Here is a 26,644-nt window from a genome sequence, read left to right as displayed (position 1 = left end):
GCAATTCTTACCTTTTGCCTAGAAACCATCCAGGATTTTATTGTTGGTACCAACAGACTGCCAAGAAGGATCTGAGCAGGATGATAGATGAGCAAAGGGACGGAAATTAAGGACAGGTGTTCATAACCTGCAAATACTATCTTCAGCATGGGAATCCCTGCAGGCAGAAAAACAGGAGACAGACTCTCACCTCAGACTTTGAGCTTCAGATAAAAGCAAAGCATTTTATGCTGCACTGACATTTAAAAAAAAAAGAAAAGAAAAGAAAAAAAAGAAAAAAGATCCCAAAAATCCCAAAATTAACTGAAATGTTTTATACAATAAAAATCCAACCCAAACGAGCAAGAACATGAAAACAAAAATACATGGCAGGGAAAGTTCTGTGGCAGAAAGGGAGAAGTAGGGAATGCCATAAAAGATCTTTTCTAATTTTGCTAATATTGCAGCAAATAAAAACTGCTGCTGAAGACTTGATATGCAATGCATTCTGCTATAGCATGACTGTTCAGTTGCTGAGCAGAGTTCTAAACTGCTTATTAACTACTTCCTCTCACTGGGCTGTTCTGTGTTCACATGATTGTCCTCCATCCAAGCTGCCCCACTCCTGCTTGTAACCCCTGCAACCTTTTGTAGGTCATGTTTTCCTTGTACATTCCCTCCAGCTGGTGAGCATCCCAATGAGAGCCTTCCCTGCCTTGACTGATCCATGAGACAGAAAAGGTTTAGTCAGCTGGGTGAGAAATGTGAAGCGATCCTGCCCACGAAGAGTTAGGCAGCAGCTGGAGTTCAGAGGTTGCTGGATGCTGGAAGAAGTCAGTGCTAAGACCTAGAGATGGGCCATTTTTCCTAATTAGCACTCAACAGTGCTAATTCTATCAGACATCTCCAGGCACAATCTTCCTGCTTGATGATGTGATCTGTAAAATTAAGTTTCATTCCCTTTTGCAGTAAGGAAACTAATTGTGCCTACTTTGAGCACATTACTGCTCAAAATAATCTGTTTAAATCTTGGAACTTTGCTACTATGCTCCACACAGTACAGGTGTGGGCAAAACCTGCAACCAGCTCTGTCCTGCCTGACCAGATATTTGCACAGCTGCCGGCAAGAGCAGCTGTGATTCCTCAGGGGCTGCCTGAGAATGCACCTTATTTTCTCTCTCATCTTAAATGTCACTCTAGGAGTCCTATCCCAGCATCAACCTTGAAGTGAAGCAGACTACACACAGTTTTCACAGAGCTCATCCAAGTGTCTCATAAAATCACAGAGTGGTTTGGGTCGGAAGGGACCTCAAAGACCATCCTGTTCCAGCTCCCTGCCACAGGGACACCTTCCTCCAGACCAGGTTGCTCCAATCCCCATCCAACCCGGCTCTGCCTTGTCTCCTTTCTCAGTACTGACAAAACACTGAGCTTTGTGCCACACACCTTCCATTTCCCTAGGAGATCAGCCAAAGCTGTCATATTCATGGAAACTTTTCTTTATATCTTGGATAAACTCCCATTCTCAACCCCATTTCAGCTTTCCTTTAATCAAGTTGATGCCTCCCTACGTGAGCAAACAGCTTATTTGTTGAATATTACCACTTCACCAGTGCCCCACTGTTGTTGACATGTGTCTAGGCTTGCTGAATCTTCATGGTGTTTCCACAGTACCATTTCTTGTAATTATTATTAGCTTCACCACATTACACCACTAAGAAATCTCATGCCTATGCTAGTAGCCTTTACCTATATAATTTCCTTCAAAACAACATCATGGACCTATCACACAATTGCTTATTATTAACAATTGTAATTTCTGGGGCTTGGGAATAAATAGTATTTAGATAGAAATTAAATGGGCATTTGCATTATATTAAGGCATATAATTTACCTCAAATGCCCATCATACTGTTTTTGCAAATAGAATGAAGTTTTATTGCCTATTTCTACATCTCAAGTTGACCCTCGTAGGTCCTTTTCTATTTTCTAATCCCAGAAATACACACTAGAGTCCCAAGCTATGAACATGCTGTATTTCTGTTTGTAAGACAGTACCTGGTGTTTTGGTAGTGCAATTTTATCCACACTAAAACATTTTAGAAAGCTGAAGAGGGCTCCTACAGAGAACCCGAAACACTACAATGACTAGCCTAAGATCACACAGAAACTAATGGCAGAGATGTGAACAGAATGCATCCGGAGTGACTGAGACATGCTTTAGATAACTGTACATTTTCTGAAAAATATAAGAAATTCCATCCTGAAAGGTAAATTCTCTAGAGAAAAACTATTTCTGTAAACTAGGAAAAGAAAATTAAAGTTGTCAAATATAAATACAAAATACTATAATTAGCATGACAATATAATTAGATCACTGGGTAGAGAGGGGTTCTTAATTCACAGCTTGTTTAAATACATGTCACAACAATAGGTTCCTGGAAGCTACTAATGTGCAATTAAAGTTCCTATTATTTACCAGGAAATGCTAACTGGTGAAAAAAAGAGGTAAAAATCATTTTTGCAGGTAACGACTAGTCTAATGGAAAGAAAAAACCCAACCTTGTTGCCTTTTTATGCACTTTCTGATCTTTGTAATTCTAACTTTGCCAGTGTGTAACTCTCTCAGAAGAGATTTCGTGACAGAGATGCCCATAGTGTAGTCACAAATGCTTGTGTCAGTAACATTACCACAAAGCTAAACTGAACAGGATGAGCTGTATTTATTTTTAAAAATGCCATCTAAACTCTTTAGTAGCAATGTGCAGTAGCTGCAAGCATCAGTATGACTGCTAATGTTTTCCAAACATTTAAAACCCATGCAAATATCTAATTAGGAAAAAAACATGCCCTAATAGTTACCTTTACCTCTTTTAAAATGAAACACAGAAACAACTACATTTTTCTCATATATATATATATATATATATATATATATATATATATGTATATGTATATGTATATATGTATATTTATATACATATATAAACACTTGGAAAAAACCAAACACTGAAGGCTCCTCATGCCACAAACCCCCATTCATGCTGCTGTGGTTTATGGAGTTACAAGCTTTCACCAATCTGATTCAACTCTCTGCCAAAGACCTTCACTCACTGAATATCACGAGACCTGAGTAACAAATTTCTCTTTGTGCTTTGGTGCTAAGTTGGTCAGTTTTGCTCAAAGTGGGAGTTTAACAGGTATCCCATCCTCCTCCAAAGAAAGCAGTGGGATGAGACAGCAGCACCCCACCTGACTTGAACTACAGAGAGCTGCAGCAGAAGGAAGAAAATCCAAAGATGGTTTTACAGGTATCCCTTTCGAACAAGATCATCGATATTCCCAGCTTTTTACCCCAAATTTCCCTCTTCCCCTCTGTTTGGGTATGTTTCTCCTACCAGTGCACCCCCATGTTCCCATCTTCCTCCTTGCTCTTTGGCCCTGGTATTCAGAGACTTTTTCTGTTTGTATTTTCTCCCTCCCTCCTTTTCCCTCCTCCACTCCCATGCTTCCAGCCTCTGAGGGTTTGCTTCCCAAGACCTTTGATTCTACTCATTGCAGCCATGTAAGTTTTGGGTACTTCCACTAAAATCATTCAGCTCCACTAAGGGCAGGGGAACCAACATCACAGCCCCACTGCAGCTGAGAGAAGACAGGCCTGTGACAGGGAGCACAGTTCAGTTTTCTCCCTTTTTCGTGTCCTCACTCAGCCCTTTTTTTTTCCACATTAAGCACTTTGCAAACCTGAGGAAAACAAAGGAAACACTGTTTATCCATGACCTTCAACAGCAGCAAGGAAGAGTGAGAGGACTGCTCTTGCAGGCCAGTACAGGAAAGGCCGCTTTGCTCTCTGTTGCTCCAGGGTGTTCCAGGTTGGCTCCAAGGCTGTAGGTTATCTGCCCTGGCCGAAGGTCACTGCTTCTCTAAAAACCTGCTCAACTGAAAGCTACTTCATCCTTCCCCCAGTTTGCACCCAGTATAGCCCCCCACATCCTCCCCTTTCCCCTTTGCTACTTTCACTACTTTCCTAAAAGGCCCATGAAAATATTATGCTGCACTTCACTACATTTAGTTAACTGTAAAATAATAATAATAAAAAAACCCTAAAAGATTTGAAGGTATTTTTAAGATAATTTAAATATAGGACTCTTTTCATCTAGCTATCACTGCAGTAATATAAATGAAGCAAATTAATTTTAATGCTCCAAGGTACTGATTCTGTGTCACTGTCACTGACAGGATCCAACTAGACTTTATGAGATGGCATTTGACTTTATGGAAGTGAGCACTATGCACGCATTTACAATTTTACAGGGACTTTAAGCTGTCATGCTGAAAAATGTTTATAAAACATTAATCAAAAAATGCCTCTTTAATACAATGCATTGTCTGAAAGATGTTAGAAGGCACATATTGTAAATGGATTCTTTTTCTGACTAAAGTAATTTCTACCAAAAGCCTTTCCCCACTGCTATACAAGTACACAGTGTGGAGAGATAAAGAGCACTTTCTCAGCACATTACTACCTGATCCAAACACTTGGGAAATCACTAATGTACAGCATGCCATATTTCCATGTCACACATGACACATTTGTCTAAAATTACCCAACAGAGTTTGACATTGCAGCATATTCCTTAGCAGAGCTTTCAACTGACATCTGCCAAGCAAGAACTTCAAGTAGGAGCTTTCTTCTTCTAACAAGCAAGTAAGAGTTTTCTTTTATCCTATACCCATGATGGAAATGATAAAACAATAAGTACTGGAAATCAGGGTGGTTTTTTCTATTTTAATATGTTTATTTTATGCTCGCTGGATGTGTAAGCTCCCCTTAAAGCACTGTTTCATCATTTGCTGTTTTCTCTCACATTGCAGTGGGTTCAGAGAGCTTAATAGAACATTTTTATTACCACCAAGACACAGGCCATTATCTCTCACACCCAAAGCAGAATTATTGCTAGTGCTCTACTTCCATACTTCACTGTATAGGTTTTTTCCCTTCAATGTCTTCATAACAAACAATTTATCCTAAACCCTGATTGCCTACATTACTGAAACACATTCCACATCACAAAACACTGGAGGCGTTTCTTCTCAGGAAAGGAGATTTGGGGCAAAACAAAGAGGTCATCCTAGGGCTGTGGAACCACCAGGCATTCAGGAATCAGAATGCCAAAGAACCCTTACTAAGAGGCAGTGGAAACACTTGGAAGAAAAGCTTTAGCCTCTCAGTTTTCACCTCTTCCTTGCACTTGTCAATGCATTTGAGAACTCTCAATTGCCATAATCTTCAAGTGTAATACACAAAATGAATCAAGTGTACAATGGTAGCTTCTCTGATGCTCTCCATGCTACTCTCCTTCTGAAGGATCCTCTCAGGGACTGATGTGAAAGGAACATTACTGGTCAAACAGCTATTTTTTTTTTCATCTGAGAAAAGGCCTGTAAAGAGGGGCATAATACTGCACTGAACCTCTCCCAAGCTGCCAGAGCAGGGGGGTTCTGAACTCAGGCTGCAAAGACAGAGCCAAATGAGCACCTGAAATTTGACTGCCAAGTTTCAGAAGAGCTCTGCATGGAACCCAGTGACTGCACGGTGGTGGGAAGGGCTGGTGAGATTCAGGACAAATTCCCCAGTTTAGAGGATTAGAAGAGAGTTGCTCATGCAGAGAGCTGCCAGAACAGCACAACACGGCTCATCTCACTTGAAAACTTTCTTAAGGGTTTCCCTGTTTCTTCCCAGGCTGTGGTTAGTTTTGAGGAAGCAGAAGGTCACACACTATGCCTGTCCCCAATGAAGCCAAACCAGGGATAGATGTTTCTTGCCCTCGTTCAGACTGAGCTATGACATACTGAGATCACGATAGAAGAAGATGCTTTTGACAAATTCACTGTTTTCTTTTTCCTACATCCATGCCCTCTCCAAAGCACACCCTGAATTCAAGTTAAATGCTTTTCCCTAAGGACCAATTTCTTTCAGGTATGGGAATAATTAATGATACCTGACAACCTCTAAAAATGCAAACATGTGTTTGCTCTTGAGTATTCCTGTTCCAGCCAAAGAAAGCACCTTTCAATGTGAGATCACCTTACGTTGCAGGGAGAATTGTGCCCTTTTGCCCACATACATGCTGTATGAAGAAGACTCATGCCTAAAACATTCTCAGGGGGGAAAAAAAAAAAAGACATTTTTATTTTCCAGTATGTTTTCATATTTCAGGTCAGTGACAAGTGTAATGGAAAGCAAAAACCAGGCTCATGGAGTGGTAAAAACAAACATCAGAGGGGGAGATTACACAAGGGACTGTGGGATGTTAAGAGACTCTGGAAGAACTGCAGGGGAAAACTGCAAAATGGAGGCTGCCCTCACTCAGTTTGGAGGTGTGGACCCTAATCTTCAAAACCATTTCCCTCTCTTTGGGAAAGAATAATCCCCTTGCATTACATTGACTAATTTACCTCTTTGCAGGACTAGAACTACTGGAAAGGCTCTGCCCTTGATCAATGATGTGGCCCCATACTGGCCATACAGTTCTGTGGGATTCAAGGATTTATGCTATGTAATAAGAGACTGGACTGCTCTAATATTTAAGTAAAGGATGAAGAGGAAGAGAAAATAATGAGGAAGAGGATTTTCCTTTTGCTGTAACTCTAACAAGAATTAAAAAAAAAAAAAAGAAAAAACCTAATATGCTTTGAATGCTTTTGCTCATTCTTTATCTTCAGGTAACTACACTCACACAGAAAACAGTAATTCAAGTGCAGTGTACGTACCGTTACTAGGGAACAGCATATCTTGATACTATCAAGGTTTTAAGGAAATAAAACTGCAAAAGCTGGGAGGAAGAGAAAGAAAGTACAGTTTGTCTGTTTCTGGGGTTTCACCGGGTGCATTCAGATTGGAAGTGATGTTTAATGAACAGCATAGGCAATCTTACCAGCCTCTAACAATGAAACATTTAACACCAACAACTGAAGACTGGTGCCTGAGACTCCAGAACACCTCCACCTGGCTGGCAATATGGTGGTAGGAATTAGTTAACAGGGAATTCAGGAATGATTTGAACCACCATAAGTCATTTTTCAGATGTGACTTACTCTTAATTTGGCATCACAATGTGGACCTACAACGTTGCAAACCCACACTCACACTTCAGGGCTTTTTTATTGCTTGGATATCAGCTCACTCTTCATACACATGCCCTACTCAAAGCACAGGCAGCAAATTGATAATGAATTGCAAATTTGCTAACAATAACTAAGTTACAAAGCTAAAATTAATAGAATTTAAAATCCTTTTTAGAGGTTCAGTACAGGAAACCTACTAATGAAAGGAATTCTGGACAAAGGGATGGACAAGCAACCTAAAGCCAGGGAGCTGAGATGTGATGATTTCCTTGAAGACTACTGCCCTTCGACACACTGCTGAGACTAAGATTTCACAGTATTGAAGTTTTGATTATCTAGATTTATCTACACATATTATTTAAAAAAAAACATTGAAAACATGTTTAATAGTTCTGATTATATTTGTAAACACAGGCAGGAAAGGTTTATGCTCCAACCTATTTCATACTGTCTTTTCATCAGATTTTTTTAAAAAAAGCTTTTCTCCACCTATAACCTTGATGCAAAGGAAAACATGATACACAAATTCATTCTAAATGGCAAACAAGGAAAACCTTTCTTTTCATAAAGGAAAAACCTATAATTTTTCCTTTATTCATCTAATTTCTGTAGCCAAAAAATAAGAATATATGAAGCCAGAAAACCTTACTGCTCCGTTTGGGAAGGCATTTTAAGAAAACAGCTCCCTACACCTTGAAATCCTATGGGATACTATCTCCTATTCTAAAACTCTGGGGATAGGGTTACGTGCTTGCAGTGGTCATGGCAGCTTTTAGAGCTGGATCCCTGTTCCAAACTCCCAAAGTATCCTGCAAATAGGAGATTTCTAGATTTCGCTGCTGCTGTCGATTTCTCCCGTGTTTGCACCCACTGCTTTAGAAGCGTCTGGAGTGAGCAGCTCAGACTGGCTGCCAGAAGGTGCACTGAGAGCAGCAAATGCAGATACAACTCTCTTAGGGAGACTCAACATCATCTTCAACAGTCGCCAGCTTTAGTATGGGTGACACTTGTAGCCTCTGCCAGCTTGAGGTGGTAAAAAACCCCAACTTGAGTCATGTCCAAACATGGATCTTCCCAAGGGTAACCTGTCAGCTGTCTGCTGAATATAATGTAGTTTCTTGAAGTAGATAAATTAACTTTAACTGTTTTAGGTGGGAAGGCAGAGCTCCCGTGTCATTATCATTTTACAGACGGATATGTGTGTTTACTTTTTTTTATTTCATTATAAAGAGGTATGACCTTGCTGTCATTAAAAACCTGCAGTCTGGTTTTTAGTGTCTGATCCAATTACGTGTGCTTCTGGAAAGACACACAACCAAATAAATAATTGGAGAGGTGCAGCTCTGAAATGACAATTGTTATTCATCGATCTCTTTCTGCAAGTCGAGATTGAGAGATGTAAACTTCAAGTGAATGAGATCTCCTGGGTGAGATTCTTCAGTTCAAACACAGTAAACAACTGTTGTCCTCTGATGCACATTTTAGTACTGCTGCAGGCAAACTTTCTAAATATTAATAGAAAACCTATACAGATGAAAAGGAAGCCCTGGGAGCTGGCACAGAGTTTCTTGCCACAGTCTAGGTCTAATCAAAGAAACACATGTTTCAGGTCAGAAAGGAAAGGAGATTCCCTAATTTGCTCTAGTATTTCCCCTTCTGGAATCACAGAGAGGTCAAAATTGACTAAACTGCAACAGATTAAATGTACTAGATTGTGATACTTGTGGTTAAAAAAAATCAAACCAAGGGAGAGCCAGGTATTCTGTGCCCAAAAACCACCATAACTCACTGGATTATGCCATTTCCTACTGTCAGACTGGCTTGCCAGCACATTTCCCTCTGCCAAGTTCAGACCCAGGGATGCTCTGCTCTGAAAGAGGCAAACAGGGGCCAGTCACATATGAGTAACGAGAGAAAATAAGAGAGATGCTGTGGCATAGATGATCCCAGTGACCACAGGCTACCCAAAACTGTCAGTTTGACTTCCTGTGAAGATAGTCCCTCCACATGAGGGATAGTGTAAGTATTGCAGAAATGCTTTCATGTGCAAGATAGCATCTCACCCTGCGGAGACTGGTGTGTGCAAGCAGGAAACACTCACCCTATCCCCAGTTACAGAAATCTTCTGTCTATATTTCAGTTTGCTAATATTCTGATATAGATAAACGTATCTATATAAAACCTTGTATTTTATATATCAGATATACATGGGTTTGCAGCTGTACTGAAAATAGGTAGCAGCATTTCCCAGGCATTTTTTGGGGTCTGCTGAGAAAGAAGACTGACAGTTTCTTGGTGATAACCTGACTGATAATAGGGTGGGTAAGAAGCAAATGTTGGCCCTAGAAGACTGCCAAGCTAGGAAACGTAACTCGCCTCCCTACAAAAGAAAGATGCAAACAGGAGAAAAGGGCAGTAGATCAAGATGCTTCTGTTCTCCCCACTACCATCTCATGTAACACAAATCCCTTGGTTCTTATTTTCCAGAGACAGAGAGGAGAATCACAGAGCTGAGGAAAAAGCACACACAATAACTTGCTGTTCCTTCCAAGCAAATGCTGGGAAAAGACTGAAGTGATGAGAAAAATATTTCATTTTGGCCTAAAGAATCACTGCATCAAAACCTAAAAAAAGTTCTAGCAGTCACTAAGCCTACTCCTGAGGGATCTCAGAAGCAGAAATGAGAGAGTTCCTAACAGCAGCAATGAGGGGTCCAGACACAGCCTTTAGAAGACACTCATTCTTTGAAGCATTCTCCTCCCATCAGCTTCCCTTCTGCCCTGAGGGACAGCACCCACAGTTCTAGGCAGAGGAGTAGCCAGATCATTTTTACTTACATTTTACTTACCCTATCAGACACCTGGGGAAGGAATGAGACTAAAAGCCTGTAAAAGATACAAATGCAAATGCAAGAACTACCATCACCAAGAAGTATGACAGGATGCAGTAACGTCTCCTGTCCAACACTCATGGGAAAATTCTGAAGGTAAAAAACAGCATCAAAAGTCTTACTCTTGGAAACTTTCAGAGGGTAGTTAACCAGAGTTATTTTCTATATCTTTATGTGAAAGGCAGAGGACCTTGATGAATAACTGCCTTAGAGGAAAGTTCTCTGCCAGGAGCAGAGAAAAGCCTCTACACTCCAAAAATACCAGAGAATAGCCTGAATACTTGCTTAGGGCAACACACATGATCCTGCCATCTTACCTTTCTATTACAGAATGATTAAGAGATGCCTCCTTTTCAAAATCATCCACCTTTTATCTTAGCACAAGTTAGAACACTTTAGCATTTTTCTGTTTAAAGGAGAAAAGTGATTATCACCATACAATAAAAAGAATCTACAATGGACTACTACAGCATTTCAGTATATTATTTATCTTGAAAAGTCTTATGAGGTGATATCTGTAGAAAGCACGATAGAAAACTATAGATAGCTGGAAGCAGATTGGAGCTATATGTGAGCATGATGCCCTCTGTCCCACTGTGCAGCTGGGGAGCTCGGGGGAAGGCATGGGCTGATTAATCCACAGCCTGGATGAGCCCCTCACAGACATTCTCCTCTGAATCTACTTGTGCACTACATCAGGCTTGTAAGAATTGTTCAAGTACAGGCCATTGCTCAAATACTTGAGCAGTAAAAAGCTGAGTATTTAAAAAATAAATTTAAATTAAATTAAAACGAGCCAAAAGAAAGTTGGTGTTTCGGCATTTATTTCTAGAATGAACTCTATTCTTGCCTGAAAGTATTTGGTAGGCTAGAAACTTTGATTGTATTACTTGAAGGGCTTCATGGTGAGAGAACTGCTACATTGCTGAATCCTAATGAGGAAAAATACATCCTCCATCACAAACAACACCCTGATCTTACTACTAGGTAGGGTTATTTTTGCTGTTTTGTTTTACCAGTCTGCTGTTCATCATACCTCCAGTACCAATATTTGCCCTTGAGGTAGCCAAAATAGGCAACAGTACTTTGATCTTTTACTGATAAAATAATCTTTACATAGTAAATACCAAGAATTAAAGCAAACATACATTTTCTGACAATCCTGAATTTTCCTTTCAGAATTGTAACTTCTAGGTAGGAATTCACTCTGAAAAAAATAAAATAACATTCTGTATTTGGCTGCAACTTTTGTGCAAGTGCAAGCAACAACTGCAGTATTTTTTTAAATGAGCTACAGTGATAGCTTTGCACTTCCTTGAGGCCTCTTCTCTTCTCGCTGAATGAACTCCAGGGAATGGCATCATGTCGGGCTTTCCAGATGGATTATGTGAAGCCATAGCTCAATGTCATTTTCAATAGCAAGGCTCATAATTAAAGGTCAAATAGTCACTTCATCTGCAATCAATCAATAGAAGAAGTACTAATACTAAGTACTAATCAATCAATGGCAAATGCACTAATAAAAGCCATGCATCAAATGTCTGCATATGTGTGTGCTCACATGTACCATGCATATATGTGAGCAGGGAGAAGGAGAGAAAGGGAACAACACGGGGGTGAAAATGCCAGAGGCCATTGTGGATACTATATTTATCTTGGCTTCCTTGCAAGTTTATATCCTGCCTCACTCATTAGGTGAAATGCAAATAAACATTGCTTTTTTCTGCTTGTGTGATGGCCTGAATTCAAACCCCACCTCTATGCAGAGGTACCAGCTTGTGCTCCCAACTAAGGAACACAAAGGCACCTAGCCTGTGTAATTTGTCCTTACACAAACACGCCCTGCACTCTGATCTTTGAGACAAAAAGTGTGTCAACTGTTCTGTCTACAAAATAAAACCCAGCATATGGGAACAGCACTCATCTCCGTACAGAGCAAGAACTTATTCATGGATGCAACAGTGGAAGTGGCAGTTGGCCTCATGAGCATGCACTGCATGGGAATTAGTTGGTTTCATAATATGGTGTGGGAGAAAGTGACTTACAGAAGTCTTCTCATGCCTCTCTTATTACCACTTCTAAAGCTTTAAAGCTGTCAGCTCTTCTCCCACTTTAGTTGGTGCCATTCTCAGCTCCCCAGGGAATGGGCCAGACATACCTATTTGGAGTTTCACCTGCCAAGCTGAGAGAAATCATTTTCAAAGTGAAAGAACAAGTGTTGGGGGGTCATTTATACACTGACACTGGAATCTTGAAGACAAACAAAGCAGAGCTCCACAACGGGTGTGAAATGAGAGCATGAGTCGTGTTTGTGCTTTCAGGCACTGCAGTGACAGAAGGAGAAGGAAAAGCTCTCTCCACCACAAGCAAGCAGAAGATCTCTCGTTGCATGGCTTATAACAAATACCTATGGACAAGCAGAAATGTGCCAGAACAGCAAAAGAGTAAGGGGCAAAATGCCTGTGTTTGTCTTGTTTCTGCTAAGACTTAAGATTTAAGTGTCAAGATTTAAGTGTTTTAAGGGTTAAGATTTTAACCCTTAAAAAGGAATTAGATCTACTCTGCTACCACCTTCAGCGAAAGAAAGAATGCTGCCTGCTCTGGTTAACACATCTGTTTGCATCATCAGCTCAGGGGCATGTCTCATCATACCCTGGCTTTATAAAACCCAATACTACTTATTTTCATACAGATTTGTTTTTATACAGTTCTACGTCATCTGGAACTAACACCAAACAGAATAAAATATCAACGGTCCCAAATTCAGCCAGCTGCAACTGATACACAGCAGGCACACCTGGACACCCATGGAGCAGGGGTGCACACAAAAACAGCAGGTACTTCAGGCTTACCAAGGACAGGCTCCCAGGGGACTGCCAAAAGGAGCATTGCCCCATCCCTCTCCCAGGATGACTGGAAAGCAATCTGCCTCAAAGCTGACAGACAGAACAGTCTACAGCTGAGAAACAGCCCCACAGTAGAACATTCCACTATCGACCTGTTTCATTTCAACCTGCACACTTAGACATGGGATATCTGGACTAGGGAAAAAAAGGTATTTATGGCTGGGGAGAAGATGCAGGAGCCCTTGAAGTCAATGTGGCCAAGGTATTTTTGCCAGTGTACTCAGGCAAAGAAAGCTGCAGAATACAAAAGCTGGCTCATGAGGCTATGCTAATACAAGCAGTAACTTGAAATTGGGAAAATGTGAGCCAAAAGGTCAAGGGAGATAGGAACCTCAAACTACATTCTTCTAAAAAAGAAAATAAAATAAAAAATTGAGAGTGTAGTAGCAGAAGAAGAGTGAACTGACTCAGCTGTGTGCACAGAGTCAGGTCAAGACAGGCTGCTCATGCAGCTTGGATGCTTGGTAGAGTGAGTAAAAGAAACGAACAGTCCTCATTTTTTGGAGGATGATGGCAAGCCCCTTTAGAACTTAAATATTTAAAAAGGCTTTGTGCTTATTTTCTCAGTGTCATGGCAAGCTGGCCGAAATATTCAACACAGCATATATAAAACTATTCTCACCAGGGAGAGAAGGGGAAACTTGCACATTTGTGCTGTTAAACACAACCAGCTTCTCCAGCTTTTCTTCTGTAGTATCTCAGTTGTGCCCTAAGTTCACACACACCTGCAAACAGCAAGCACAGCAGTGTGGTATGACTTATGTGTGCAGTTGCTTTCTACAAACACAAGTGTAACTGTCCTGAATACATGCTCATTTATTAGTCCAAACTCAGTTTCATAGAACATTTGGCTGGAAAAGACCAATGTCATTTAATCTATGTTCTGCTCCAAGGCAGGATCAACTCCAGCTATTTAACTCCCATCTGAGGCTTGTCTACAATGATAGGAGATTGAAGACATCAATAGGCAACATATTCCAAAGCTGAACTGTTTTACACTAGACAGTTTTCCCTGATTGTTAGCTTAAATCATCATCACTGTAACAAAGTCCTTCCCTTTACAAAGTCCACTGTGACAGAGTTCCTTCCTTCCTTGCATCTACCTTTCATGCATTTGAAGATCACTGCAGTATTTCAGTTATCTTCTCTCAACAATCCCAAGTGCTTCAATCTACCTAGGGTCACGTTTTTAAGGTCTGTGATCATTGATGTCGCTCTCTTCTGATCTCTTTCCAGATAGTCCACGTAATTTTTGAATTGTGGAGCCCAAAACATTGTGCAAATATCAGAAGCCGTAACATTCTAAAGCCACACAACTTTTGCTACTTCTCTGCAACCCAAAGGACCCTGTTTGAAAGGATGGTAAGTCAGTTTAGTATGCTGTGTATTTGACAAAGCAATGGGGCTGTTACTCATTTCCTTGTTCTTCCTACACTGTTAAAATAATTTATCCAATGACTTGGTTCAGTAGTATTCTACAAAATAAAGTTAAAACTCACTGATCTATAATTCCTCATCTCTTTCTCATTTCCACTGTAAAAAGAGACATTTTATTTGACTTTTCCTTGTCTTCCAGGAACTCCTCCACTTCCCACAGACTTTCAAAGGCACTTGCTAACAGTTCTGCAGCACAGTCCCGGCTGAAGCCAGGTGAAGAACCCTGAGGTGAGTTTTGCTCTATCAAACCGACTTGGAAAACATTTAAGTCCCAGCTTGTTCTTCCCCTGTTTCAGGCTGAGTTCTTACCTTTGTTACTGACACTAGGTGTGTTCCTCTTTCACAGATAAACTCTTTTCAAGAGTCAGATATTCAGTCATATATGCTTTACCAAACATCTGTTTTTATAATCTGAAAACAGTCCCGTTGTGTCCCTGACTGAATATAACAGATGAACCAGAAGCAAATGGTAAGCTTTTCTGATTTACCAGTATTTTGTGAATACCCATCAGAACATTCTATAATCACTTTGGGGTCATAAGTGACAAATACTTCTGTGATGTTTTGATACATGAATTCCAAGAAATAAAGCTATCCAAAGTAACTGTAGACTTCAACACATACATTTTGCTCATGTTAAGGAAAAGAGTTATTTTCTATTTGTGATTTCTGAATATACTGTGTCCTTCGATATTCACTTGTACATCCCAGCTTATAGATATAAGATTTTACAGTCAAACTGGGCAGATACACCTCGCAATCTCTTCAGAAACAAACCTGAAATTTTATCAGCATTGGATTAGGCAACAGAACAGAATGAGAACAGAAAGAAAAATCCAGCTTGCCACAAATCAGGTGGTCTCACTCAACAACTACTAAAATTTCAGCTGAGAAGACTGTGTGCTCTGCCCTGTAGGAAGCATTTATTTCATCTGTGCAAGAATATTATCCTACTATTAGTATCATTCTGGTAGCAGTACTTGTCACACTAAACCCAAAACCATTTAAGCAGAAAAAACAGCAACCAAACCAATTTATTTTTTCAACACAGCAAGGCATGAATGTTACGGTTGTTTTGCTTACAAGCTCATCTCCTGACTTACCCAGGGTGAGGGATTTGTGTGTGGAACAGAAGACAATAGCCACTGTGTCTGCTGGTGTGAAAGTAGAGTTATTCCTACAAAACAAAAGAGTTTTAATAACCTCTGATAGCAAACACCTTCTTAAAACAGCATCTATCAAATTTATTACTTTGAGGATCCATATACACGTTCACATCACTTTGATCAGTCTAGTGATAGAAATAATTCCACCCATAAATGAACAGTAGTGTCTGATTTATTTTTTTTTTTTTTTTAGCAGAACTCTCTCTGTTGTGGCAAGCCCTCTAATGATTACACTCCCATGTGAAGGATAGGAATTTTGAAGACATGGTGTGTAGGACACAACTTTATTCCAGCCAAGTTTATTTTGTCAAACAAGCAAAAATATCACAGCAAGGGCTGCTTGCCTCCACAAAAGAAGAGAGAATGACCCATGATTTCTTTTCCTAGTATGGAACAGTAACAAAAATGCTCAGTTTGGGCAATATATTGAGTCTACACTAAGGAGTTAGTTTCTACTTCAGAGAAAAACTAACTGAGGGTTTAAACACTGGGACTAAGGCCAGGAGGGGTGTGAAAATAACATATATACATTGAGAGAGAGATATGACTGGCCAATGAATCACCCTTTGGTCCAAATTAGAAATAATTCCATGAGGTTGTAAATCTTCACCATACTGAGTTGGTTGCTGTTTAAGGCATTTTAGATTTCACAGTGGGGGCATATCTTCCCCCCAGGTTAGGTCTAGCAGTTCAGAAGTTATTTAAAAAATGCCTTTTAAGGCCAGGATATGATCTTGTCACAGAGAAATTTTCTTGTGGCACTGAAAAAAGCCTAAGTAACTCTAAGACACTGTACCCTTCTTCATGATTCTCCCTTATGGATATTATATAATTTATATAAAGCATATGCCTGGAGTCTGCTGTATTGTGGCACTCCCCTTTCAGCAGAGTGCTGCTAAAACAAATCCTCCAGTAAGCCTGAGTGAGAGGACAGCTGTGGCTACTCCAACCAGCACCACTGATGCCCTGAGCCACTGGCTAACACCATTCTCACAGTACTAGTTTTTGAGAAGTGAATGTACAACTGTCCTTCCTGGTTGATATTTTAAAAAAGAAAAAAAAAAACACCAAAAAACCAAACAAAAACAACAAAAAACCAAATGCTCTACCAAACATTAGTTCAGGACAACTGTCTTTTAAGAATCACCATATAAATGTAGCAAATTTGACATATACAGAGAGGAGCGAATTGCAGCCCAGCAAATATATCTTGAAATGTAAAAAGTCAAACTGAGTTCTCTCTCTCATATGTCATCAGCATGTCTGCAGGGCAAATTATACCTCCAGTGACATCTGTGCAAATCCATTTTTTTCAGTGGATGAGGTATAGCAGTGATTGATTGAGATTTAACAACTCTGTAATTAACACACAAGAAAGGACAGAATTCAGGTCCTGCTCTCTTAGCCTATGAAACTCTAACAGAGAAAATGCAGTAAGGACAATACGAAATACCAAAATGAGGTCACCCCTATTCAGAAACCTGCCTTTACACATTTGCATAAACTTTGTCACCCAAACCAAAGATATCACACAAAAGAAATATTCAAAGGTTGTGATTAGGCACATAAAATTACCTTGTGGAGAAGAGGAAAGTCAAAAACATGAAGCTCATCTGAACAGAAAATACTGAAAGAGAAACAAGCTAAAATTAGACCACAATAGAAATTACCATGTCTATGCCTTTTGTTCCCATACTACAGGCCAGAAACAAGGCTGGACCAAGTCTAGCCAGAGAAATCCATTGACAGACAACCTTTAAAGACTGCCTGGAAGAACAATACAGATCATTCTATCCAGGGAAGCTCGAATTAATGTTATGGCTGCACAAGTTCTTCCTGGGTAACTCCTCTGAATCAAGTATTTCTTGACACGATGAACGGCAGGAAATTGGGCATAGGCTGCACGCCTCTTTGTACAACTTTTGCTTATTGGGTTGACAACATAAAATCTGTCAGACGTGCTCTGGTTGCTGGGCATTTAGACTTGGTATTTTGCAGGAGAAAGCACAGTGTGTAAGAACGATCCAAATAAATATTCCCAGCCCTGGGTATATCAATCATGATCATTCATGGGGAGAGGAAGAGAAGATCATCATAGATGTTCGAATTCTCTCTGAGACAAAGGCTAATTCCTGGGCTGGGCAGTGTGTGTCAGACACTTCCTTCAAGCTCAGTCAGCTCTGTAAATGCAGGGAGTTGTGAGCATCCCAAGGGGAGCTCTTCTGTCTGCCAGCTCTGCTGACACCCACAGGGGCTCTGGGGGGCACAGAGCCCTCCCTTGGACTGCAGAGATACCAGGAGAAGCCAGTGGCTCCCATGAGTAGCTGCAGAGACCAAATGTCACCCCAGAGCACGGGGACTCCCCACAAGGCTGGAGGAGAGACCCCGTGACCTGCACAGGCCTTTTCTGAGTTTGTGGATTTGGGGAGAAAGGATTTTACTTGCAGCAGAATCTGGGGTGGGTCCTCTCCCTATTCCTTGCAAAACTTGTGAATGCAATAAGGCTGACATGACATGCCCCATAGGGCAGTGCAAGTCAAGACAATGCATTTGATTTTGACCTCAGTTTACAGCTGGGAAACATGGCAGGGATATTAGCTATTACCAGTGACATTTTCTATTCTCCTACATACATTTCCTAGAATGTATAAATGTCACCTCAGCATGCACTTAATTCCTCCTTCGTGAACTAAGGGAGCAATCCATTGTTCCTGAATCACAATTTTTCTCCAACTAAGTACAATAATTTAATATGCACAGAAAAAACCAATCCCCTATTACACATAATTCTGTAAAGCAATAAGCATGTGTTGCTACCAATTATTCCTTGTGAATATTTTGCCACGGCTAGAATATTAGCATAAAAATTACATAAAAACATTAATCAGCAGAATAACAAACTCAGTTTCACCTCAAACTTCTCGTGCTAATTTCACTTCCTGGTGTAACACAATACAAGCATCCACCCAACACATCCAATGGTGATACAGAAACATTTTCTGGAATGCAACATGCATACCCATCTCTAAAACTTCCTTGGTTCTTGGTTTTATAAATATTCCAGGAAAAAAACCCCAAGCAGTTGTCCAATATATTCCAAGCAGTTCCAATGCTTATGTTAATGCTCTTACTAAGAAATTCCAGTTATGCACACTGGCAATGAACACGTAGATAGGATTTTCAGTGTATTCCACAGCAAATGGTGCATTTCATTCTGCATGGCACAAGTACAGAGTTGTCTTGAAGAGAAATAAAGGCCAAGCAAGGCAACAGAGGCAAACGCTGTACATCGGCTATTCTGGGAAGAAAACGCCTTTTTTAAATAAAAAAGAATTTTTTCCCCCCCAAAGTAGTAGTCGGCAGAGTAACACAAAATTACTTCATTCTGAGTTTCTCTGCATGTTAAGTCCAAGGAGAAAAATCTCTGTACCATTCTTTTTTGCTGAAAACTCTGCACTGATTTAAATGCAAGATACTTCTTGGGTGCCAGTGCAAAGAAGTGTTTATTCCATTTCAAAAAAAAGCTCCATAGCATTGCCCCCTACTTCTTTGCTTTCAGAATAAAACATTGATATAGTACCATTTAGAATTACATGTATTATTTGACACAGGTATAGTGTTTCATAATCCAAAAAAACGCCACAAATAGGACAGAATTAGGATCTGATACACAAAGGGCAGGGGCAAGTTTCCTACTGGCTTTGGTAGAGGTCAGATTTGTAGAAGATACATGATTTTTATTAGACAGAAGCACATGCAGACACACACCTCAAAGCAGGTGATGGACTGATTCCTTGAAATCTAACAGTTTTAGAATATGAGATGTGATTTATGCTGAAGTATACTGTAGTTACCTCTCCTCCATGCAAATTGAAACTCCCGTCTGTGGACAGTCTGAAGCAAGCTGGGAATTCCCTGCTGGGAGAGGAGACGGTGCCCGTACAGCACTGTCTTTCCCTGGGAGGGAGGGATCTGCAAGAATGTTTCCAGCTGATGGCAAGGATACCAGCAGCCTATTCTCACATGGATGTTATTTAAGGCTGAATGACTTGAGTGCTTCTAAAACAAACTCTAAGAAATGTGCTCATCCACAGAAACAGATCAACACATTCAAACTGCCAACTAGTTTCTAGGTTTATAATATGCTAAGGAGGAACAGTTTAAAAATTATAACTGCGCTTCTGAGTAGCAGCTCAACCCCAAATCTTGCCTTGCTGTTTGGAACGTGCCATCTGTGTATTTTAGAGCTGTTTAATTACAAAGAAGCCAAAACCAGAAAGCCAGTAAATGCTTCTAAAGTACTACTATGCCCTTTCAGAGAGGAAGGGCCACAGAGCAACCTCAGGCACACCTAAATAGCAGGGTTCATTCCCTTCTAAAAGCTTACTTGACCCCCCGAAATGCATGCAGCTCCTAAGAAGTTTGGCAATCTGGTTTACTAGATGCTTCAGAAGTTCTAACACCATGCCAATACCACTCCCCCACCCCAGCTCCCCCACTACATGTAGCTTGTTACAGACCTGAAACACGCAAAAAAAAAAGAGTCATTTTAGGGCTGAACTTACTTATGAACACGACTATAATCAAGCTAAATTTATCCAGGTCGATATTTGGATTGGCGAAAGTATCGCAGAAGGTTGTGTAGATGATCATCAGGAGCACACAGCTGCTGATAGCACCAAATGGAGGCTTCTTCCTTTCAAGCCAGTCCTTGATGTATCTTCGGACAATCTGAAACACAGAAACCAACAGGTTGCCTCTTTTCAAAGATGCAGGGAGCCAAGTTGGGCATCACAAAGTGAATCTGACAGCGGAAAGACACAAAGAGAAGAGAGTAATTTGGATGACGGCCACAGTGGATTTCAAAGCTTCCCTGCCACACAACTCTTCTTCTGGGGAATTTAACATTTGTAGTGCAACTTCCACTGGGCGTCCATAATGAGAGTATATTTTCAAGTACATTCAAATCCATCCTTAATCATGCCAAATGTTCTTTGCTAGCTGTCACTGAGACATGCCCATTAAGCCTCCCCAAAGTTTATCTCCTCTGCTGATACTAATGGATGTATGTAATTATCACAGTCCCCTTTGCATCAACAGACAATTCCAAGTGCAACTTTGGGAATCTTAAAAATCTGACATCTTCAGGAATTTCATGACGGTAGATAATCGAAAGTGATCCATGGAACATTTTAATATTTAAATAGCTAGCGATGCACCAGAAGTTTTTAATTAAATTATAACTCAAGCTTGAAAAGCAAAAGTGCATGTGTTGTGGGAGTTTAAATAATTCAAACTCTGAATATCTGGAGTTTTTGTAAATCCAAAGACAAATGCCATTTGCACGCTTTTAGAATACCAGAATTAACACATGAAAACAAGGAAACCTACTGTACTTAGCGGAACTTTTGCACTTTCAGGAAACGGAATATGAAGCAGTTTTTCAAGAATTTTTTAGAAACTACTATAAATTTTAAAGCAACCTCTCAACTTTCAAATTATGCTGATACCACAGCGCTAAGCCTCAGCAGATACAATGCATCTATTTTAGTCCTGCCCGGGGAGTCGCTTTTAGTTTTTCTGTTTACTTTATATGGTTTGAAAAAACTTTTTAAAGCTTTTATCATACAGCTGCAACTTGTGTTAATTTTTCAGCAATCGCATTATCTTGCCTAATTTCTCCTGAGGCCTCCTGATGTTCACTGTTACCACGCTCTTTTGGAAATCAGAGCCTGGGATCCTGAAGCACTTGGCTCCAAAGGTGTCTCGTGACCTTCCCTTAGTGGTGCCATTAGCAAACATCACCACCGCTGGTTTAATAACGCAGAAAATCTTAGAGGTATTCAAGATTAATATCAAGGCATCATCACCAATGCTACCAGAGGACCCTTTCACATAACAAATGCCAAAGCCAGGGGATCAAGTTGCTCTCAGTTTTCCTCACTGCTTTCCTGGCTTGTTTGTAAGCCTCTCAGCAGGGAAGTCCTGGGAGCAGCTATCCCAGTCATCACAGCAATGAGACTCCATCAGGGTACACACTAAAACTTTGGCACGTGGGCTTCATGCCAAGCTGAGCAGGCTGAAGATCAGCACTCACCAACCAGCACTTGGGGGCTTCCTGCTGATGAAAAATAACAAATTTGCAGGAAAATATCTAATGGAATGCTCAACGCCTCGGCGAAAAAACGGAACTTTAAAATATCACACCTGCCAGATGTTAAAGAGAGAAAATAACAAAAAATGTAAGGTCAGACTTCTGAAAGAGCCTCCACTGGTGCACCTTCAGCTACTGGGTAGGAATAAGACACTGCCTTGATGAGACACAAGAAAGGGAAGACATGCAGGGTGCAATGTGAAAGACTTCTAATAGGAAGTTCAGATTAGTAAAAGTCTGAGCAAATTTGGGACTCTAATTATCAGAAGCAAAAAGCAAAGTCTTTCACTTCTAAAGTGAGTGGGTTTTTTAAAGAAAGTTTTAAAAAAAATCCTATTATCCTTTAAATTGTCACATTGGGGAAGAAGAAAAACTACTTAAGGCCATCTATTAATTTATGGTCTTTCCAGAAGATTTATACTGAAAGTAACGAGATGTTGAAAAAGTAAAGTGATGGTTCATTATGCCACAGTACAATTTCTAGTAGAAGTATTTAATACAAAAACTATAACCCCTGCGCTTTTTCAGGTTCTAATTATAACAGACATGACAATAATAACATAATATACATATTTATCCTTGACTGACATAAAAGAAATAAAAAAAAAATTAAAAAAATGAAACTGCAATTATTTCCTCATAATCTTTAATTGAGTGATACCTTCTTTAAATATCCACCTCCACCTAGCCTGGAATTTTTGTGACTCAACAACCATAAATACCAGTACAACTTCTTACTGCACAGTGTATTTAAAAAAAAAATTACATAGTCAGACCCTGAAGAACTAAATTGTAGCTCCAGGAAATCATCTAATCAACCCAGTATCATGCTACATGTGCACAAAACACAGACAAAATACATCTTCTCTAACACAGCATCCCTTACATTTTGATCTTCTCACAAGGTTCAACATGGTCTCTAATTTCAGAGGTCAATTCAGCCTATAATCACTGATGAGGTAACCTAAATTCTTGTATAACTTGAGGGGAGAAATATAACCCTACAGAAGCTCATGTCAGCTGATTCACTTTGACTGAAAAACAATCCATTTGTTATTCATGCCTGGCAGAGTTGCTTCAGGACAACGATGCTTTGAAAGCTTTTTAATTCTTAACCCAATTCTATAACTTTTCAGGGTAAACATGGAACTACAAAAACCAAAATTGTGACTATTTGTAGCGAAATAAAGATAAATGCCACAAAAACAATAAAGACAACAACGCATTCAGGGCTGGGGCTGAGATACTAAAGCTTCATTTGTCTGAAATGCAGTGAAAGCTAACACAGTCAGCTTTGAATGTTAATATGAACCACTGGTATCCAAAACAGATGCATCACACTGATGGAAAAGAACAAAAAGGGGATGTGTTGGGTTTTGTGGCAAGGTTTGGTAGCAGAGCAGGCAACAGGGATGGCTTCTGGGAGAAGCTGCCAGAAGCTTCCTTAGTGACTGATGGAGCCAGCGCCAATCAGCTGCAAGATGGATCCATCCCCGGCCAAGGCTGAGCTCAGCTGTGATGCACTGTAAAGATTTTCACGCAGATTCAAATGCCAGTCCCAAAGAGCAGGGAAAGGCTGACCCAGAGGTTGCACATGAAAGAACATGAAGGTGAATCCTTCCTTCAAACTACAATTTAATGGAGAAAACAGCGGGAGAGAAGCAAAAGTTCATGGTAGGTGATATTTTATAAATAACCTGCATGATGAAAGATGCTGATAAACTCACAGAAAAGTTAGACAATAAAAGAACATAAATGTGTCCAGCAGGCAACCAGCTCCTGAAGACTACATTCTGGCAATCTCCAAAGGTTTTAGAAAGGCATCAGCTCAAATTTGCTTCAAAACACAGTTTCAGGCTCAAACTTTCCTCTTGCCCAGGATTTAATTTTTAACAACAAAGAAATGTAATTACACTTGAATTAACAGTAGTGTCCCCATTTCAATTTAGTTCTTCTACCAGAATAGTTATATCCACAGTATTTTTCCTACAGACTGCTCTGTATCCTGCCATAACCTCCTTGTCTAAACACCAACCTCCCAAAAGCAAACGGGCTCACTGCTCAAATGCTGATTTCACTTAACATCCTTGGGCAAAGAAACATGATCTGCCAGTCCAGCAAAGCAGGTAAATAATGTTCATCTTTTATTAGACCATACGTGAAAATAGCAGAAGGTGTGTTACAGAAAAACAATTCACTTCCCTAATAGTACCTTCAAAACAGTCACACTGTATGCCCAGAGAAATCTGTCAGTAAAATACAGCTAGACGGTTTCCACCTGTCTGCCCAAGTGCTGGACACACAAGGTAAAAAATGCAATGAACAATGTAATTCATTAATGTTCATTATTAATTGAACTAAATAGGGCAAGAAGCCTCCCTCCCCCCACCCCATATGCAATGGAATAATTTCTGACTTTAGTCATGCAGTACATCTCCTAAAAATTACCTAGATCTGTAACTTATTTGTTTATTAACACAAAGAAATGAAAAAAAACCCAAAAAACCCAAAACCAATAACAACTCCCCTAAAACTAAAATCAAACAAAACCACAAACAAACCCCCAAAAACAAACAACAAAAAAAACCCACCCCAAGACACCCAAACAAACAATCCAAGCCTAAAAAATCCCAGTGGAATAGATAGGAAATCACCTTTTCTGTTTCCAATATACACAAGAGTGTCTCTTGGTATTTACATCACTATGCAAAATAGATTTTCCCTGATTCTACCAACTCTTTTGGACCGACTTCCTCCTTAACAGAATTTACAGTGGTTTTACTGCACTTCTGCTCCTTTTGTTGATTGTGTATTGGTATGTTCTTCTAAATACCTGGGAAGAACACCTGGGGCATTACCATCTCAGCAAAGAAACAAACACAAGTCACCTTTTCCTTGTGTTCAAGCACAAGAGTAAACAAGCTGAAACTGCTGGATTATGACCACACCTAAATGCAGCAGTGACCTTACCTAATTTGTCTCCTAAGGTAGGATTCCTAACTCATTTTTAATTAATATTATTACTACCTATAGCAACAAACTTTTGCAAAGAACTTAAAATTGTAAAATTTTCTTTTGAAAACCTTTGAGTCAGGCTAGATATTTTCGACAGTCCAGAATTTTTTCCGTATCTCTTCTTATATAATGATGGCAAACCAAGAAGCACAATTGCATGGAATATTGGGAACTATGTCAGTGAAGCCTGTAAGACATGAAAGGTGAGAAAAATGGGAAGAAAATCAACTAAGATGACAGCAGCTGTAAAAACCAGTATAAAGAATCAGATCCTGGAATGGAAGAGACATTAACTGGGTTGTAGAAATGAAATAAGATGCTAGGATGGACATCCTTCACAGATTTCTATAGCATAACCAGCCTCCATAAATACAAGGTCTGCATGCCAGTTCAAATGCACAGACCCTTTTACACAGCCAAACTTGCATCACTTCAGCTGGATCCTGAAAATTTTAGAGGGATTTTACCTGTGTGAAGGCATAAATTCCTGTTCCTGAATACTGCTGTAAAGTGTCAGACCCTGTGATGGTTCACCTGCATTCCTAGGACATCAACAAATGTCAAATCTATCCTTATGCTACAGAGTGTGCAATCTAATGTTTCTTTTCTGAAGACAGGGTGGAAAAAAGCCATTTTTGCAATCTGAGGGGGAAAAAATCTTTTTCTACAAGCATCTTGGTTTTTTCCCCTCAGCTCACCAAACTCCCCTAAAAGCTATCTTCCTCCATTATGTCAGTCAGTTTACTCCCAAGAGGTAGCTCTTGACACATGCACACCTTTAAAGCAAGGTTTATAAAAACCTCATGAGGGCACTTTCAAAATTAACTTTCACAGTCTGGGGTAATTTACAACTGTTGCTTTAAAACCTTATAAACAGGTACAACACAGTAAAAATGTGAAGGGTGCCTGCAGCAGCAGTATGTTTCCTTCATGTTTTGCGTTCTGTGGAAAGGAGGCTCTGTTGCCTCACCTTTGAGTCAGGTGTTAGTAGGGAGTGAACTGTGCTCTGAAGGCTGTTTATCTGCTTTTTTTATCTGCTTTTTTATCCTCTGCAACAAGCCCCTAGGAGAGCTCATCTCCCAGGGTACCTCTCCTCCCTACAGCTCCCCTGGACTCTGAAGATAATCAGGGCTACTTCTGTGTGGATTTTAATTTACAAGAACAGAAAGATTTGACACTATTCCCCCCCTTTTTTTTGATAACCGTTCTGTTAATTTTTGTTTCCCCCACTGTAGTTAAATAGTTCCTTCTACTCCCTATCAACTGCCACCTACCTTCCCCCTTTCCATTTCTCATTCTTTAAAAATAAATACCTTGCTAAGCTTTTTTGTTTCAATTTCACTTACAACTTGTATTGCAACATAGCACCCTTTTAGACTTGTGTTTATAAGCACAGCTCCCAAATGCTGATAGGGTTCCTCTGGAACATTTTGGGCAACGAAGCAGAAGGCACTTAAAATCCTTTACTTGTAGGACATCAAGATGTTTTTTGGCCGTGACTAGGCTCAGTGAGGATTTCTGTACAACTGGTTTCATTTTATAGATTTGGGAAGAAGAACTATACAGAATCATAACATTAATTTTAGCTTTAGTTAAGGTCTGTTTAATGTGAAGTGCCCACTTTACACTGGCAGACAAATCACCAATGGGGCAACTAGAGAATGCATGAATGATAATGTACAGACAAGCTTTTTATTATTTATTCATAGAAAACAGTGGGTTTTGGTGTGCTGCTTTGAAAAATGTTCAAACTAGTAGAATATAATGAAAGCACGGTGAAAATTCTATTTCATTAACATTTAATCATAAATCACTCTTTAATATAAAACATAAAATAAAAGTCTGTCATAAGCACTTAGGTGTAGGGAATGGAGAAAGTCTGCAAAAAGGGGAGAGGAAACATTGCAGTGGGTTTCACTGTTCCTGTTATCTGTCACTTCAGAAGGAAAAAATAAGCAAAGAAACAACA

The 26,644-nt window shown here is 39.9% G+C and overlaps 1 protein-coding gene across 8 annotated transcripts in view; it reads right to left on the bottom strand.

Annotated features, from left to right (window-relative positions):
• Positions 1–26,644, bottom strand: part of SLC10A7 (solute carrier family 10 member 7) — a 138,982-nt gene that overhangs the window by 5,937 nt on the left and 106,401 nt on the right. For 5 of the 8 annotated variants that reach the window (XM_066186519.1, XM_066186520.1, XM_066186522.1 and 2 more), the window contains exons 8-11: positions 20,072–20,237; positions 17,082–17,133; positions 15,444–15,517; positions 12–157 (exon numbers count right to left, since the gene is read on the bottom strand). In XM_066186519.1, the coding sequence (XP_066042616.1) occupies positions 12–157; positions 15,444–15,517; positions 17,082–17,133; positions 20,072–20,237 (438 nt within the window). Of the gene's footprint in view, positions 1–11; positions 158–13,528; positions 13,629–13,709; positions 14,251–15,443; positions 15,518–17,081; positions 17,134–18,851; positions 19,479–20,071; positions 20,238–26,644 lie in introns of those variants that run through there. The other 3 variants (XM_066186524.1, XM_066186525.1, XM_066186526.1) reach the window with 3 other exon arrangements.

Source organism: Chamaea fasciata, unplaced genomic scaffold, assembly GCF_029207755.1.
Source record: "Chamaea fasciata isolate MVZ Bird 193981 ecotype frontalis unplaced genomic scaffold, bChaFas1.0.hap1 SCAF_6, whole genome shotgun sequence".
NCBI classification, from domain to species: domain Eukaryota; kingdom Metazoa; phylum Chordata; class Aves; order Passeriformes; family Sylviidae; genus Chamaea; species Chamaea fasciata.
The sequence above is the reverse complement of the archived record's forward strand: the minus strand, read 5'-3'. Positions and strand labels throughout refer to the sequence as shown.